The sequence below is a fragment of the Brachyhypopomus gauderio genome, chromosome 2 (assembly GCF_052324685.1).
Source record: "Brachyhypopomus gauderio isolate BG-103 chromosome 2, BGAUD_0.2, whole genome shotgun sequence".
Classification (NCBI taxonomy): domain Eukaryota; kingdom Metazoa; phylum Chordata; class Actinopteri; order Gymnotiformes; family Hypopomidae; genus Brachyhypopomus; species Brachyhypopomus gauderio.
The window spans coordinates 22,528,590-22,543,058 of NC_135212.1; the positions used below are offsets into that span (position 1 = coordinate 22,528,590).

At 40.6% G+C, this 14,469-nt stretch overlaps 1 protein-coding gene across 1 annotated transcript; it reads right to left on the reverse strand.

Annotated features, from left to right (window-relative positions):
• Positions 1 to 5,996: 5,996 nt before the first annotated feature.
• Positions 5,997 to 13,628, reverse strand: LOC143493141 (arrestin domain-containing protein 4-like). The gene is made up of 8 exons (XM_076991336.1): positions 13,491 to 13,628; positions 13,092 to 13,382; positions 12,904 to 12,970; positions 12,516 to 12,663; positions 11,263 to 11,365; positions 10,391 to 10,647; positions 9,680 to 9,842; positions 5,997 to 9,115 (listed from the first exon to the last, which is right to left on the reverse strand). Exons 2-8 carry the CDS (start codon positions 13,372 to 13,374, stop codon positions 8,904 to 8,906), a joined length of 1,233 nt encoding a protein of 410 aa, XP_076847451.1. The 5' UTR covers positions 13,375 to 13,382; positions 13,491 to 13,628; the 3' UTR covers positions 5,997 to 8,903.
• Positions 13,629 to 14,469: the final 841 nt, after the last annotated feature.

Consider the following 14,469-nt stretch of genomic DNA (forward strand, 5'->3'; position numbering starts at 1 on the left):
ACACACACACACACACACATATGCTCACACGCCCATGCAGAAAATATGAGAAGGTTGTGGGTGTGAAGGACACACCTTTTCCATGGTAAGTAGTCATTCTTAATAGGTTTAGGCCGGCTGCTGAAATATGTGTGTGCCGAGTGGCATTACTGTCATCCCTGGGGAGGAGCAGGGACTGATCTCAGCTCACAGGGAACTCGGGCAGGACAAGAGGCCTAAATAAAGTCTTAGATGGATGGAACAGCACTCCCACCAGAGGAGCTGCACAATGAGCTTCCCTGTGCCCTCTGAGAAGTGCTTACACACGCACGTGTGCGCGTACACACACACACACACACACACACACACACACACACACACACATTCTTCCATTTTTGTTGATGGGGCGTACAGCTGAAGGCCCAGGGCCTTATTTCAAGTGATGAAACCGAGAGGAAAGCTGTGTTTCAATTAACGATTCTCTCTTTCGCCACATTCAAAACATTACAGCTCTGTTTGCAGTTGATGTTGTTTTCAGCAACTTCAAGTACCGCAATCTTTTATTTGCTAATGGAAATCTGTTATTAGTGCAGATCCTAATGAGACATGAGAAAAGCACCACACCATCAAGATATTTATTGTACTTTTTAATGCTGGTAAATCCCAGTGTGAGCATATTTTGATAGGAATCGAAAAAACAAGTCTAATCTTCCAGCTGGCTGCATGTCCTGTTAGGCTGTGATCCGCTGCCCTCAGCAAATGCCTCATGCATGACACGCTGCCATAAGCAATCATGTCATACCTCTTACATTAACAGAACGTTTTATTCTCCAAGGTAGCAATCCTAAGCACGCTCTCATAGATGGGGAAAAATTATAAATTAGATTTTTTGCGTTTTTCTTTTTTTTTTTTTAGAAGTTAATTGGGTGTAAATGTCATAGGTGGCAGTGCAAAAGGTGTCATCATTTCCCCTGCAATGTCTTTTAGGTTTCCATTTGTTAATTTGGCTGGATACATGTTCTGATTTAGAAAAGCACTTCAACTTGCAGAGAATACTTGAATGATTCATGAATGATTCACTCCATCATTCCTGTTCTATGACCCGTGTATGAACTCAAATATACGCAGAAGAACAGAGGGCAATCAATCACTATAAGGTGGTAATTACACTGTAAGGTGGTAATTGCAATCAATCATTATATAGTGTGTACTTCAGTACTATGTGTGTGTGTTGAAGTAAATGATACTGAGCGCTTGTGTGAAGAGTGCACAGGGACAGAAGCCCTGTAAGATGTGTTGTGCAGCCCTGGCTTTTGCAGCAAGGTGGCTCTGTGATTGAAGTCCCTGCCACGGAGTGTGGGGTGCCTGCTCCCTCTACCACCCCCACCCCCCAATTATCAGCCAGGCCCCCGGCAGCCCCTCTATCGCTCTTGATCAAAGCCGGGTGGGCACCAGTCACCAGGATGTGATCATCAATTAATCACTTTTGTATCTCCACCTCACCACCATCGGACCAACCCAGAGTAGGGCTTTCACACTTGAACATGTTCACTACTCTCTTAGACCCAGGGCCCCTCCTGAACAGGGGTAGAGCCTGTCCCAGGGGGTGAAGGAGCTTCTGGTCTTCAGGTGAGGGTGGAGGTTACTGTTGAGTAGGTTGTTGGTTGTTTACATGGCAACACAGGAGCTGGCAGGTAAGATCTTGAATCAGCTTTAGGAGAGCGGCAGATTTTATCAGTGTGAAACTGTTGCTTTTAATCATCACTGTCAAACAGTATATAAATGTAGCATGTTCTGATGCAAATTTATGTACACAGCATAATTTTCATTAGCTCTTTGAAGTCAACTAATGACAATAATCTAAACATGAGAAATGTGTCACACCACAGTGGAAAAACCTCCAACCACAATTTTTCAGCAAGCCAATGGCCCACTGGGTTTGCTGTGATCCCTGAGGCGAATCCTGTTCCTGAGGAGTCCAGTCAGCCTGTGAGCCTCTCTCTGACTCAGCAGGCAGGCCTGCTCAAACTTTCCTCCAAACTTTCTGCTGAAGTCATTGTCTCACTACAAAATCTGCACAATTTTTGGTGAACCAATTCTACAAATGCGTGTCTTCACCAGGCTGACAAACGTGGGCTCGCATGTTGCCTTTTCAATCGACAGCAGGGTGCTGTCATCTCAGGCTGCACTGCCTGTTCCTAACCTGCTCGCTGTATTTTTCTACACAACTTGCTATATTACATTGTGTAATTTTAGTATCCAGAGCAGACCTGGCTTAAAGCACTGCAGTGTTGAGGGCTACAGAGTTTATGAATGAATAAGAATCTCCAAATTAGTTTGGTGACCTCTTAAACTCTAAGAAATTAATAGACGCAGCCATCCAACAGGCTGTGGGTGGAGACAAAACGAATTTTTATAACTGCGTTTGGGTCGAGCTGTCATCTGTGTGTGTCTATGGTCCCTGGAACCAATAAGACCTCCGTAGCAGGGGATACATTTGGGGATTGTCTGGACTACAGATCCTCAGTTGGTTTCACTGAAATCAACTAGAAGCAAATTCTCAGGAGATGACGTGATTTTGATGACTGCTTGACCCCAGCTATCTGCCTGGATGCAAAACTGAGGCTGTATTTACTCAGCCAAGTTGCTTTTGTTTTGATGTTTATTATTTTGTTTCTTGTCAACAGGTGTTTCGTCTCACATGTGAGCATAGACAAAACAAATTACAGCCATGTAAATAAGAAGCGATAGCCCTCCTGTGTGCTGAGCTGGGGGATGCTCCAAAGAATTCCTCTGCTTGCTTTCACTCCCATGTATTAGCAGGGCTAAAAGAGCATGAGCGTATGAGTGTGTGTGTGTGTGTGTTTACTGGTTAGTCACACCAGATCTGGCACCAGATGTGGTCAGACGTATCTGGTATCTTCTCCATTTTGAACAGCCAAGGCTTCAAGGTGAGCCGCTTACTCTTATAACCTTTGGTGTACACAATCACTTTTGAAGCTCCGTGTGTGAAAGCCAGCAGATAGTTAGAGGAGGGGTGTGTAAACGGCGTCATTCAGATGTGAACTAGAACGATTCATTAACTGAACATTAATGAGTGAATTCTTGAGCATTTCACGGTTGATAATGTTTCACCACAGGCAGCAGGTGTCATGATGATGATGATGATGGGAAAGTAAAGCATAGGAAATGGCTGGATGACTGATGAAGCAGTGTGTGTCTGGGCCAGGGTTAGCCATCAGAGAGGTTAAGCTGCTCTGTGAATGTGTGTTCCTTCAGAGTGGCTAGGTTGATAAAGGAGTACACACGCACAGGAATTTAATGAGGAGGAAAATTATTTCCCTTTCAGGTATGAACTTGTTTAAATTGGTTTTTCTGTCCTGCAAGGCGATTTGCAGCAATAATCATAACCTGACTATAGGGAAAAAAGTTTGACGAGACAAAATCCAGAAATATGCATTTCTGTAATTCCAAAAATGCATTGTTGTATGTAACAATGCCTTTTATTTCATGGCTCTCAAATAATTAATTTTACAATTTTAAATCTGTTTGGAATCATGATAGATAACTAATGTTGCCTAATATCACAGATATGTAGGATTCTCTGTTTAGTATGACTGCTCAAAATTAATGTGTCTTTCCTAGGGCGGGGTTAGTGTGGGTCGACTGATGATGGTGCACTACATGTAGTGTCGTAAGTGCAACCCCACATCTCTGTACAACCGAGCGTGCATGTATTATATGATTTAAACTGGAGCTTTTTTGGGTATAGTAATTGGGTATTGAACCAGATAATTTTGACTTCAGCATATACAGTATGTATGGAATATTGGTTAGATGAGTCATACTGCACTTGGTAGAATTTATCAGAAAGCATTTAATGGGATTTGGTGACGGACGGTCATCTGGTGATTTTACTGTGCTTATCCCTGAATGGTAACTGTGCCAGTGATGTTCACGCTTTTTCTTGAATGTCCATTTTTGCCTTTGAGGTGATGGAGCTTTTAGAACCTGTTTTATTTTTTTGTACACACACAAACCTGAACAGTGTTCTCCCCTTTAATAATATCAAGATCCCTAACAGTCATAGTAGTAATGGTGGAATGCAAGACTACATTTCTATAATGTACCCTCAACTAACAATAAAGGATGGAGTTGGGGACATAATATGGAACTCAAACTGTCTCAATCTGCACCAAACACTGCACAAATATTTAAAGAAAGAACCCCCCCCCCCCCCCCCCCCCCCCCCCGAATAGCCAGAATGAGATTTGACAGATCAGAGTGACTTGATTTAGTGGATGCACCTGTCTGTAGTTCTACTAAGTTGTTCTGATTCAACGAAGAATGGAGCTGTCACTCTCTGAATAAGCAGAACATGTCGGCTCATTCAGGGATCTTCTCAGCTTGTCCTGTCAAGTCAATTGAACAATTTCTAAATGCTTCACAATGTACCAAATTCTGAAAGACAATGGAGATCCTCCCAGCAGCTCACTAGCTTCCTGTCTCACACGGGTCATTTTGCACAATTAAGTAGTAGTCGTTATTTGGGACAAAAAGACAAATGTATGTTCTTGCTTTTTAAATGGCTTATCTGTCTGTTTTATATGTGTGTATGTTAACAATTGTGAATTTCGGAGAGCAACAGCTGATTTTGCAATGTTATATATGCTAAATTATTAATTAAAACATTAAATATTGAACTTTTAATCATACTCAACGTTAAAACTATACTTCTGGGTTTAGGCAGTCAAAGTTCAACACACAACCAATTCATGGTAAGTGGCAACAAGATGTGCTGCATACGTGCACACACACAGGCAATATATAACAATTCAGACATTTCAGTCTGTGTGTTTCAGTATGCCATCATGGAGCATTTGCTTGTGTGTTTATCTACTGCATAGTAAGCATATTATCCAAAGTGTCCCATGATAAGCCTATGAGGGCTGCAATTAACACTATAACATAATGTGACAATGTATTGTCATATAAAGGTACTGTATTTAGGGAATACATTAACACCTGCAGTAAGTGTTGTAATGTTATGCAGCATGAGCAATTATTTAGTGTGTGTTAAAGTTACAGGATTAGTATGACTTAGGCAATATCTAAATGCCTTTTTGTTGATGTGCTTTGGATTTTACTGTGATTATCAAGTTGTACTCTCTTACACAATCGCATGGAAAAAAGGGGGATATAAAGGTTGAGAGAGAGACGGTGGACACGGTGGTATGAGCTCAGGCCTGTCAACAAGGATACAGCACACGCCTCCCCACAGTCCCTGCCAAAAACAGCAGGTGTGAAGGCCATGAGCACAGGGAGAAAAGCAGGAGAGCGGACCGGAGCCCCATGAGGAGCGGACCAGAGCCCAACAAGGAGCGGACTGGAGCCCCGCGCGGAGCGGACCGGAGCCCCACGCAGAGCGGACCGGAGCCTAACTAGGAGTGGACCGGAGCCCCACGCGGAGCGGACCGGAGCCCCATGCGGCTAGGCACCGCTGCTGGCTGTTGGCATGCGCAGTGACGTCCTGCAGGCACAGGTGTATTAGTACTCCCAAGTTGTGGAGGAGTGAGTAGCACTGGGTCTTCCCCACTTCAAGAACACGATAGTCAGTGTAATATTAAGAGAACACACGTGTGTTAGCGCAGGTAGTAATCGATGAACGTGGTTAATGAGGGCTGAAACCAGATCCCTTTGTAGCTGTTGCATCCATTCCAATTCTGGCATTCTTCCTCCGAGACTGAACCAGAAGTATATTCAGTTCACAGGTTCGTAATGCGCTGGCTTTGAGCCAGTGGTAGGACTAGTAGTAAAGATTAGTACTTTGTACAATAGGATAACAAAAGCATTTTCTACTGCACTTTTATTCCTTCATGCCATAAATAAAAGAGTTCAAGGCCTTTTGGAAAGCTGCTTCAGAAATATTGCGATTGGATCTGCTGGTAAAATTATTTAGTTTGAGATTTCATTATTATAAAACAGTAAGTAAAAACAAATCACATTGCCTATTTAACAGCTTTACAGAAATACTTTATTGAATACCAGACACATAATAGACGTGCGCCCTTTAAATTCGACCTTGAACCAAGATTCAAACTAAAACTAATATCCATGGCTTTAAATGGTCTGTGTTATGTCATGAGACAAATGTAAATGTGTAAATTAAAGATAATTTATATACAGGATTGAATACACATTCTCAAAGCACGATAGATTACAGGCACAATGTGTATTATAAATACACTTTACAAATGCATGTTCGCTTTGTCTTAGTTTATTTAAAATACTTTGATTATACTAACAATGGACACTGACTATTCCAGATTAGCTTTTGTCCATCACTAAAGAGCCTGTTTGGAAAACCACTTCAGTGACAATGACTAATTGTTCTGCTAAATTCTAGTGAAAGGAAGAGGTTAAGTACCTTACTGGAAATTATTTATTTAAAATATTTTCACATAAAAGTTTGAATTCCCAATAATGTAGTCTAATGTAGATGCAGGGTTTACAAAGATTTGTACTAGTTAGTCTGCATACCAGGTACCTGGCTCTCATTAGCTGAGACTCAAACTCCCTGGTGTATCCCCAACAGGAACAAATGTCCATGATGGATGCATCAAGGAGGATCTTAAACACTGAATTCAAGGACTTTTCAAGGACCTTTGGGATTCTCTATCAAAACGCTATGACTTATATTTTGCATATACAAATTTAGAGGAGGCAGATCATGAGTTGAACTCTAAGCTATAAATTATGGTGCTGGAAATTTTGTTCTGAACTGGTGTGTGTTGTATTCCTGCTACTAGAACTGGGGAAAGTAAATGCAGCTCAGATCAGCTTCATTACCGGTTTAAAAACAGAAAAAACGTTATCAGCTGTGGATCGTTTAAAATTGCATTTACTAGTCCATGTAACCGTAATGTAAATGATGAAACATTTGTGGACACATTGTATGGACTGGTGAAAAGTACAGAAAGCACTGTGGTTCCCTAAATGTAAACTGGTTTGTACAGCTGTTTACACACTCCCATGGGAGTTCACCTTGGAACAGCCAGTTGACCACTAGCTTCAACAATGTCTAAGACATATAATAACAACTCTCTGGAAAACACACAGAAATGATCTTTTAGGACAAGCACATCATAAATCAGCTTCTTTTATTCAGTTATTCTTAGCATAGTCTCTTCCCTTGAGTCTCTATGAATCGAGAATGGCAGTGTTTTGATTAATGTACACCATTGACATACCACTGACTTAAATAACACAGGAATGCAGCTGGTTTCCTGAGACATGACACACTAGTTCCTAAATGCAATAAAATCCCACAGCAGGACTGTATTTTTTATACTGTGCTGTAATATGTAACACAGCATTTCCTGTGCAATGTTTCTGGACCATACAGGTTTGTGTCTAAGCGGAGCACTGCTGATTCAACCTGATCAGGGGTAGTGGCCAAAAATGTGTCTGAAAGAGATAATATAGCACTAATCCTGAGTGCGTGTAGGCTATTTATCCCACAGATATAACTTTTTAGTTGTGACACTGTAAGCATTCACAACAATGAAATACAATGGAAAAATTGTGTTATATATTTACATTTGGCACAAACATGCAGGCATATTCTGAACTACATTTCAAACTGAAAGATTTGTATTTCCTTTTTCAATTTTGGCAGCCTTGCACTGTATTGTTGCTGTAGAAAAGCATCACAGAATGAGCAGGTCACAGTAAAGTGAATGGAAACGTTTCAGTAGACATTTATAATTGGTGTTAGTAAATTATGTGAAATTGTCCTTTAGATTTTCTTTGTTCTCGTTAAGAGAACTCATTCAAGTACTATTTGCAAAACAATGTCAACTAAAAGTAAAATACTGAATATTTATTAACCTCAAATATACATGTTAATACAAAATAACATTCTAATCCAGTGGTGTGTGTAGGAAATGCACTGACTTACAATTCAGTATATCCAGACATGTTGAATCATAAAGTGAATAATACTAATGTTTATAAAATGACTGGACCCAAAGTAACAATGGATTCAAATTATTAATCATTTGACTCATTTATAATACACTATACTCTTCTTTTTCTCATTAAAAATGTAAACCAAGTAAACAGATGACTGAGTAACCACAACTTTGTTGACTTTGCTAACAAAAGGGCTTTAATGACATGAACTTGTGTTTTAAGATGAGACTTTTGATAACCAGATTTTTAGTTACAATGACAAGGCAGTTCAGACAAACTAAAATAGTAAAATTTCTAATAGCAATTCAAAATAAATGCCAAAATATGCATTGTGGAGAATAATACAATGGCCAATTCAAATCAGTAAAGTGCCTTAACGCTTGGTTTTCAAACTGAAGCACACTGCTGATGTACACTTTATATTGTCCACCACGATACAACCAGTACACAACAACGCTGGACAAAAAGAACAGGGAAAGTGCTTTTGTTGTGCAAAAACAGCTGCACCTCAGCTGTCTGCTCCAACAGGTCAAGTGTAAACAGAGACCCGTGCTGTGGCTGTTCCACTGTGCACACTTCAACTCCACATGGTTCAAGTTGAACAAACATCTCACTGCTCATAGCTGCAATAAACTGTATTTACCAACACAAACACTAAAACATTTCTTTAGGTTTTGCTCACATTATTCGAGTGTCCACATATGAAACATCACATTTCTGAGGGCTTCATGGAACCACATCTGAAGGAAGCTTTGCCCTTCAAAACTACACACTGAACCATAACAGAGGCAAAGTTGTAGTATTAATCTTTTCTGATCTCCTCAATTTGGAACAAAGCAAGGTAAACAAAAGAGCTACAATACATATCACTGGCATCTTTACCGTCCTCGGTCAGAACGCGTCAACCTTGGCGAACGCCGGACAGAGGACGTTGAAGCCAGGCTAATGAATCAGGTTGGGGAATGAACATGAGAGAGTGATGTACATGGAGAGCTGACCTCCGAGTATGGGGGAGGGGGCTGGAGACGGAACTCCTGGGTGCCAGAGAGCGCCCAGGTGCCCCGCTGACTGGCCAGCTCGGAGCCCTGCTGAGGGCAGGGGGCAGTGGAACGATGCTGCTCCCCCTCCTCTTCCGACACGATATCTGCATAGTCCGGAGGGGCTGCTCAAAGCAACGATGGCAACAGTTAGGTCAGGTGCCCAACATTATTGTTTTATAGAACAAAAAACATCAGCCAATCAAAACAGCTCTCTCATGTTTTGCCAACAACTCAAATCTTACATGGGGGATATTGGCTTTTACTTTGTTCTGCAGTGCAAGTATCCTTGGTTAGCCACTGTTAACAGTGGGATCAACAGCTTGTGGGATAAATATAAAATCTTCTAAATATACAGGTTATTTTTAAATTTGTTAATCTTTTTTTTATATGCCAATTTGTAGCATCGGTTTGCTTTTTACAGTGCAGTGCATTTGTTTATGCACTGGATAGCAGCATAATTATTTCATCCACTTTACATCACCCTTATTTGACATTTCATGGCAGCAACATGTAACGCTATTTTGCTTAAAATTTTTCCGCAAATCTTAACAGTAACTCAACACCACACATTTCCCCTGTGAATTCACTTTGAAACTGACTCACAGTAGTGCTTGGTTAACATGAGATGATAAACTACCCGAGATGCAAAGTGCATTTTAATTAAATTTCATGCGTCCCTACCTTACCTTCAGGTGGATCTGGGAGTGAGAGGCGGAGCCAGCTCAAGCCTGGCCTGAACTGATTGATCATGCTAAGGTTTTGACTGCCAAAGGCATTGTAGGGGGTAGTGCCAATCACAACAGGAAGCTCCACCTTTAGCTTCCTGGCACCTGGTATCTGAACTATAACCTTGAGGAAAAGAACAGCAGCAGAAATACAGCTGAAACACCAATACCATGGTATTTAGACTAATGGTGTAAACTATTGGCCTCATCTGCAGTTCTGATGGACAATATATCAATATTTTTTTGCCCCATTTTCCAGAAATATAAGAAATGTCTTTGATATGACAACGAACAACAGTGATGTCTAAGTTAAACCAAATCCCACAAATTTATATCAGGACAATGCATTCGTTTTGCGATTTTCTTTTAGGTAGGACTGTATCCCTTCATTAAGGCCAACAAAATGTTGCATACACTGCATACAATGGTGATACTATTCGGTGGAACTACTCAAGTGGTGTTCCATCTACCCCTAATTCAGACCATGTGGAAGAGGCTGAGGAACTGGCTCTCTTGTAGTCTTTTAAGGATAAAACTTTAGTGCATCAAGTACTACAAGAAAATTCAACACTAAACTCAATTGCTAAATTGAAAATGTCTGAAAATGGCACTCTAAATGCAGAATTAAACCCAACATTCTACAATATGGACAAGTGAATATAAATGACTTACTGCTAGCGAGTATTCCACTTTTAGTATGGCTGAATTAAGTATGGAGGGACAGACCGGTGGTATCTTGAGTTTTCTTCCATTCCATGTGTCACAGCAGCCAGAAGGGATATGATTGCCTCTCACACTGGCAACCACCTGCTTGTGCCGGATCGTCTTGCCACAAGCCATGTAGGTCTGAATCTGGTAAATAACTGCTTTAGGCACCACCAGCCGAGAGCAGCAGTTTTCAATCTGTGCAAAGATTGGAATGGACTGCCCTGAAATGGACCAAAAAAAAGAAATCTCCTTCAAGACTGATGTTCAGTTCACTTGATTTTACCCAAGCACAAGGTAAAATGTAGACCTTTACTCCCCAACACTAATAGAGAGTAAATGCAGAAAACAAAAATGGTTAGATTTTTGCCTATGGATCAGTCATCTCTGAACAGATCCTCAAACTTCACTTTCAAAGCACCTCAGTCATTTCCTGAGCAAATAATTTATCACCAGTAAGTTTCAAACACAGTCAGATCTGTTGTGAATGAATAAATGGATGTCTGTTGTGCAATAAATGCATGTTCACAAGTTCATGCTGAAAAGAGCTGTGTGAAGTCAAAGATCAATATGGGTGCAGGATCAATACAAAACCTCTACTCTTCACTATGACTAACTTTAATTATAACCCAAACACACTGTGTAATTAGGTATCTGCATACGCACTCGAACATGTAATAACATTATACATTGGGGAAATGGTATATTTGACAGTAAGGTTTAAAATTGTTAAACCAAAAATACAAACCTGGAAACCTTCATTCTTACCAGTGTTCCTTTGATCTCTGGTGGGATGTCATCTACGCGTTGGTCAGCAAAAATGAAAGAATGTCACTTACCATTACAGTAACCTTTTCTTTCAATGTTGACATTTAGGGAGACGGGACCTGTGGCAAAGATCCAGAAGCCGACCATCTTCTCGCTGGTTTTTGACACGGGATACTGAAAGGTAACAGTTCACAATGAAAGAGAAGAATGCCAAAAATCTCTTGCATGCTTCGTTATCTTAGGTATTTTTCTCACATGCTGCTGGGTCCTAAAAGATAGCTTTAAAGTCAATCAGCCTCTGATTTTTTTATTGTAATTTCTACAAAATTGTAGCTCCAAGCTGTAAGCATTTTATATTAACCCTGTTGAATCTCCAGTGTTGCAATTTTTGTTGCAGCTCTACAGTATACTCAGTTTTTTTTTTGTCCAATCAGTATGCCAGCTTTTAAGTGAGGGTATATGTCTAATTTGGTGAATTATTTAGGAAATGTGCAAGCCCATAACCACCACATGCAGAGCATCCTCCGTGATTCACAGATTCAGCTTGTTTAGGAGGGGTGTTAAGCTTCAGAATATACACTTGGTAGAGTTAAATTGGCTGGATAACTTGACCGTTCAGAAGATTCTACTTTTTGACCTGGAAAAACAATAGCTCAGGGGTGATAACACCTCTAGTAAACCCAGTAACTGATGAGGTGAATCAGGCGTGTTGGAGCAGGGAAACCACCAGACTGTGTGGAGCTGGGCCCCTGCAGGCCTGAAGCCCGGCTCTAGCTGCTTTACCAGTGGGTTTCGGGTCACTGTCCTACTGCAAGGTGAAGCATTGTCCAATATGTTCTGAGGTTTTTGGGTGGACCTCAGCAGATAAGGTCCTTCCGGTATGTCTGCTGCGGTCGCGTCACCAGTGAAGACAAGTGAGGCAATTCCACAGGCAGACAAACACCCATGCCAGCATGTTTCATAGACGAGGTGCATTGGATCACGATAAGTTGTTAGTAGCCCCCACCCTCATTACACACACACACACACACACACACACACACACACACACACACACACACAAATTAATCAGTTAATTTTTAACTGCACTGTTTACAAGCAGTAACTGTACTGTTTACTAAACAGTATTTTAAATGGTGATGTATTGAAGGGACCTGAATACAAGTGGCATATACAGCTCTATGACTATGCTGTCTTCTGATCTTTTGTCTCATGTACATTTGTGAGGTTTCGTCTAATCCTCCCAGTAGTCTCACTTCCAGCCTAAAAAAACTGTAAAAAATCAGCAGGCACTGCAGATGGTGTTTTGTTTTGGCATACTCACCAGCAGTTGTGGCGAATTGACATCAACATGACTGATGATAGGAAGTTCTCTGCAAACATGCTGATCTGGATGGAATGGCCTCTGCAGGATAGCCTTCACCAAATAGCAAACACAGCCATACTTTCCAGTGAACGAGGATACGAGGGGTCTACAAAACAATGGCAAACGCAGGCAGCATTCTGTGAAAATTATTCTTATCTATAATTGATCTTATAATCTTATGATTAATCAAACTTAAGATTAATCTTCACATAAACTTTACCAGCAGAAAATAAATAATGTATAATGTGTGAGGCCATTTTGAATAGCACTTAATACCAGATAATCACAAGAAAAATGTCATGTTTTGACTTATCATGCACTAATCACACACTTTGGTTTGCATTACCTTTGAGGCAACTCTAGTTCAAAGGGTATCTCATGATGCCCTGCTTCAATTCTGAGGCCATCGTTACCTGGTTAGTGTACATTTTCTAGATTAGTCCTTTGCCTAACGATTCCTTAGTCTTACAAAATAAGATCATTTACATTTATTGCACATGATTTATTTACCACGCAATGGCAGAGGTAACCTACCTGCTGACTCTACAAGTGTTTTTGACAGGCAGAGATTCTCCTCGACAGCATAAGATGAGGTTTTTGCAGTGGCTGAAACAAGTCCGAATGGACAAGGCTGGCTTGGTCCCTCAACCCATCTAACTCGCACACATCCTTTGGCTCGGAGTTTAATGGATGTTATTGTGGTATGGGCAGAAAGCTCTATCAAAACATGCCCCGCCACAATCTCACCACAACTATACCCAGCCCCTCGGTCGTTGTCGAAACGTACATAAAAAGTTTTCACTTTGTCGAACATCATAAAGTCCACTGTTAAAAACAAACAAATAAATATTAATAGTCAATTCGATTTTTTTCTTTCTTAAGTGATTTATTTATTTTTGCTCTGAACAACCTTTGTAGGCGCAGTCAGTTTACCTGTTTCAGAGAAGTCCCAAACACAGTAAACGAACCTTTAGACAAACCTCACGTCTTTTCATAATCCACCATAAGTTTGTGGCGGCAATGGACGTGATCCTGAGTTGCCTACCAATGACAGGCCGACGGGACCGCGTGAACAACTTTATGATTGGACGGATTCTGAGTTAAAGCCAATCAAATGTGAGCTTATTCCACGTGGACTGGGTGTGTTGTGTGGAATTTGTTGAGGTTGACCGTTTTTTGTTGGTAAATAAATCCGTGGAAGGCCACCTGCCCGGCGTCTGTCACAAGTGCTGCGGAAGTCTGTACTGAGACGTGTGAGATGAAAACTTATTTTCAAAAAATGTTTTTTTCAAGGTTTCTATTACTTCTGTAGCTTGGATGTTTTGATATCTGTCTAAAACCATTTAGCCGTGGAATGGTAGATATCGGGATAACTCAAACACCTTATTCTGTTCAAGTCATATGCCAATGTATATTTTATTTTGATTTTTCCTATTGAATGATTTAGACCAGCATAAGGTAGGGTGGTTAATGAACAGAGGGTAGCTCTACGCTTACAATATTATTGTTGTTCTCTCAGATGGCCAATCTAATCTTCAAATGAACTCTATTATACATTCATCTACCTGTGTTTCTGCTATTTACAGAGATGTCCTCGAATAAGGCTGTGCAAGCACAGACAGAGCATTCAGACAGCATGAACAGCTATGGTTATATTCATGCTGCACTGAACTGTGCATCTGCTTGACAACTTCAGACTCTATAATCACAATGTTTTAAGTGCATTAAAGTATTCATAATTTGAAACCTGACCTAAGAAAAACTAGTCAAACTGTGGGCCATTTGTGTAATATCGTGCACTACCTTTCCTGATGATTTAGTCTTCTTTTGATTTTGAGTGATATACATAATGCTTCAGTTCATGTCTGACTAGTTGTCATGAATTTCATGATACATCAGGCCAGCATTTGAA

Coding starts and splice junctions, on each gene's coding strand:
- LOC143493141 (XM_076991336.1), bottom strand. CDS start 13,374: ATGATGTTCGACAAAGTGAAAACTTTTTATGTACGTTTCGACAACGAC. Junction 12,971..13,091: donor AACACTTGTAGAGTCAGCAG/GTAGGTTACCTC, acceptor TACACTAACCAG/GTAACGATGGCCTCAGAATT. Junction 11,366..12,515: donor TCAATTCGCCACAACTGCTG/GTGAGTATGCCA, acceptor GTTACCTTTCAG/TATCCCGTGTCAAAAACCAG.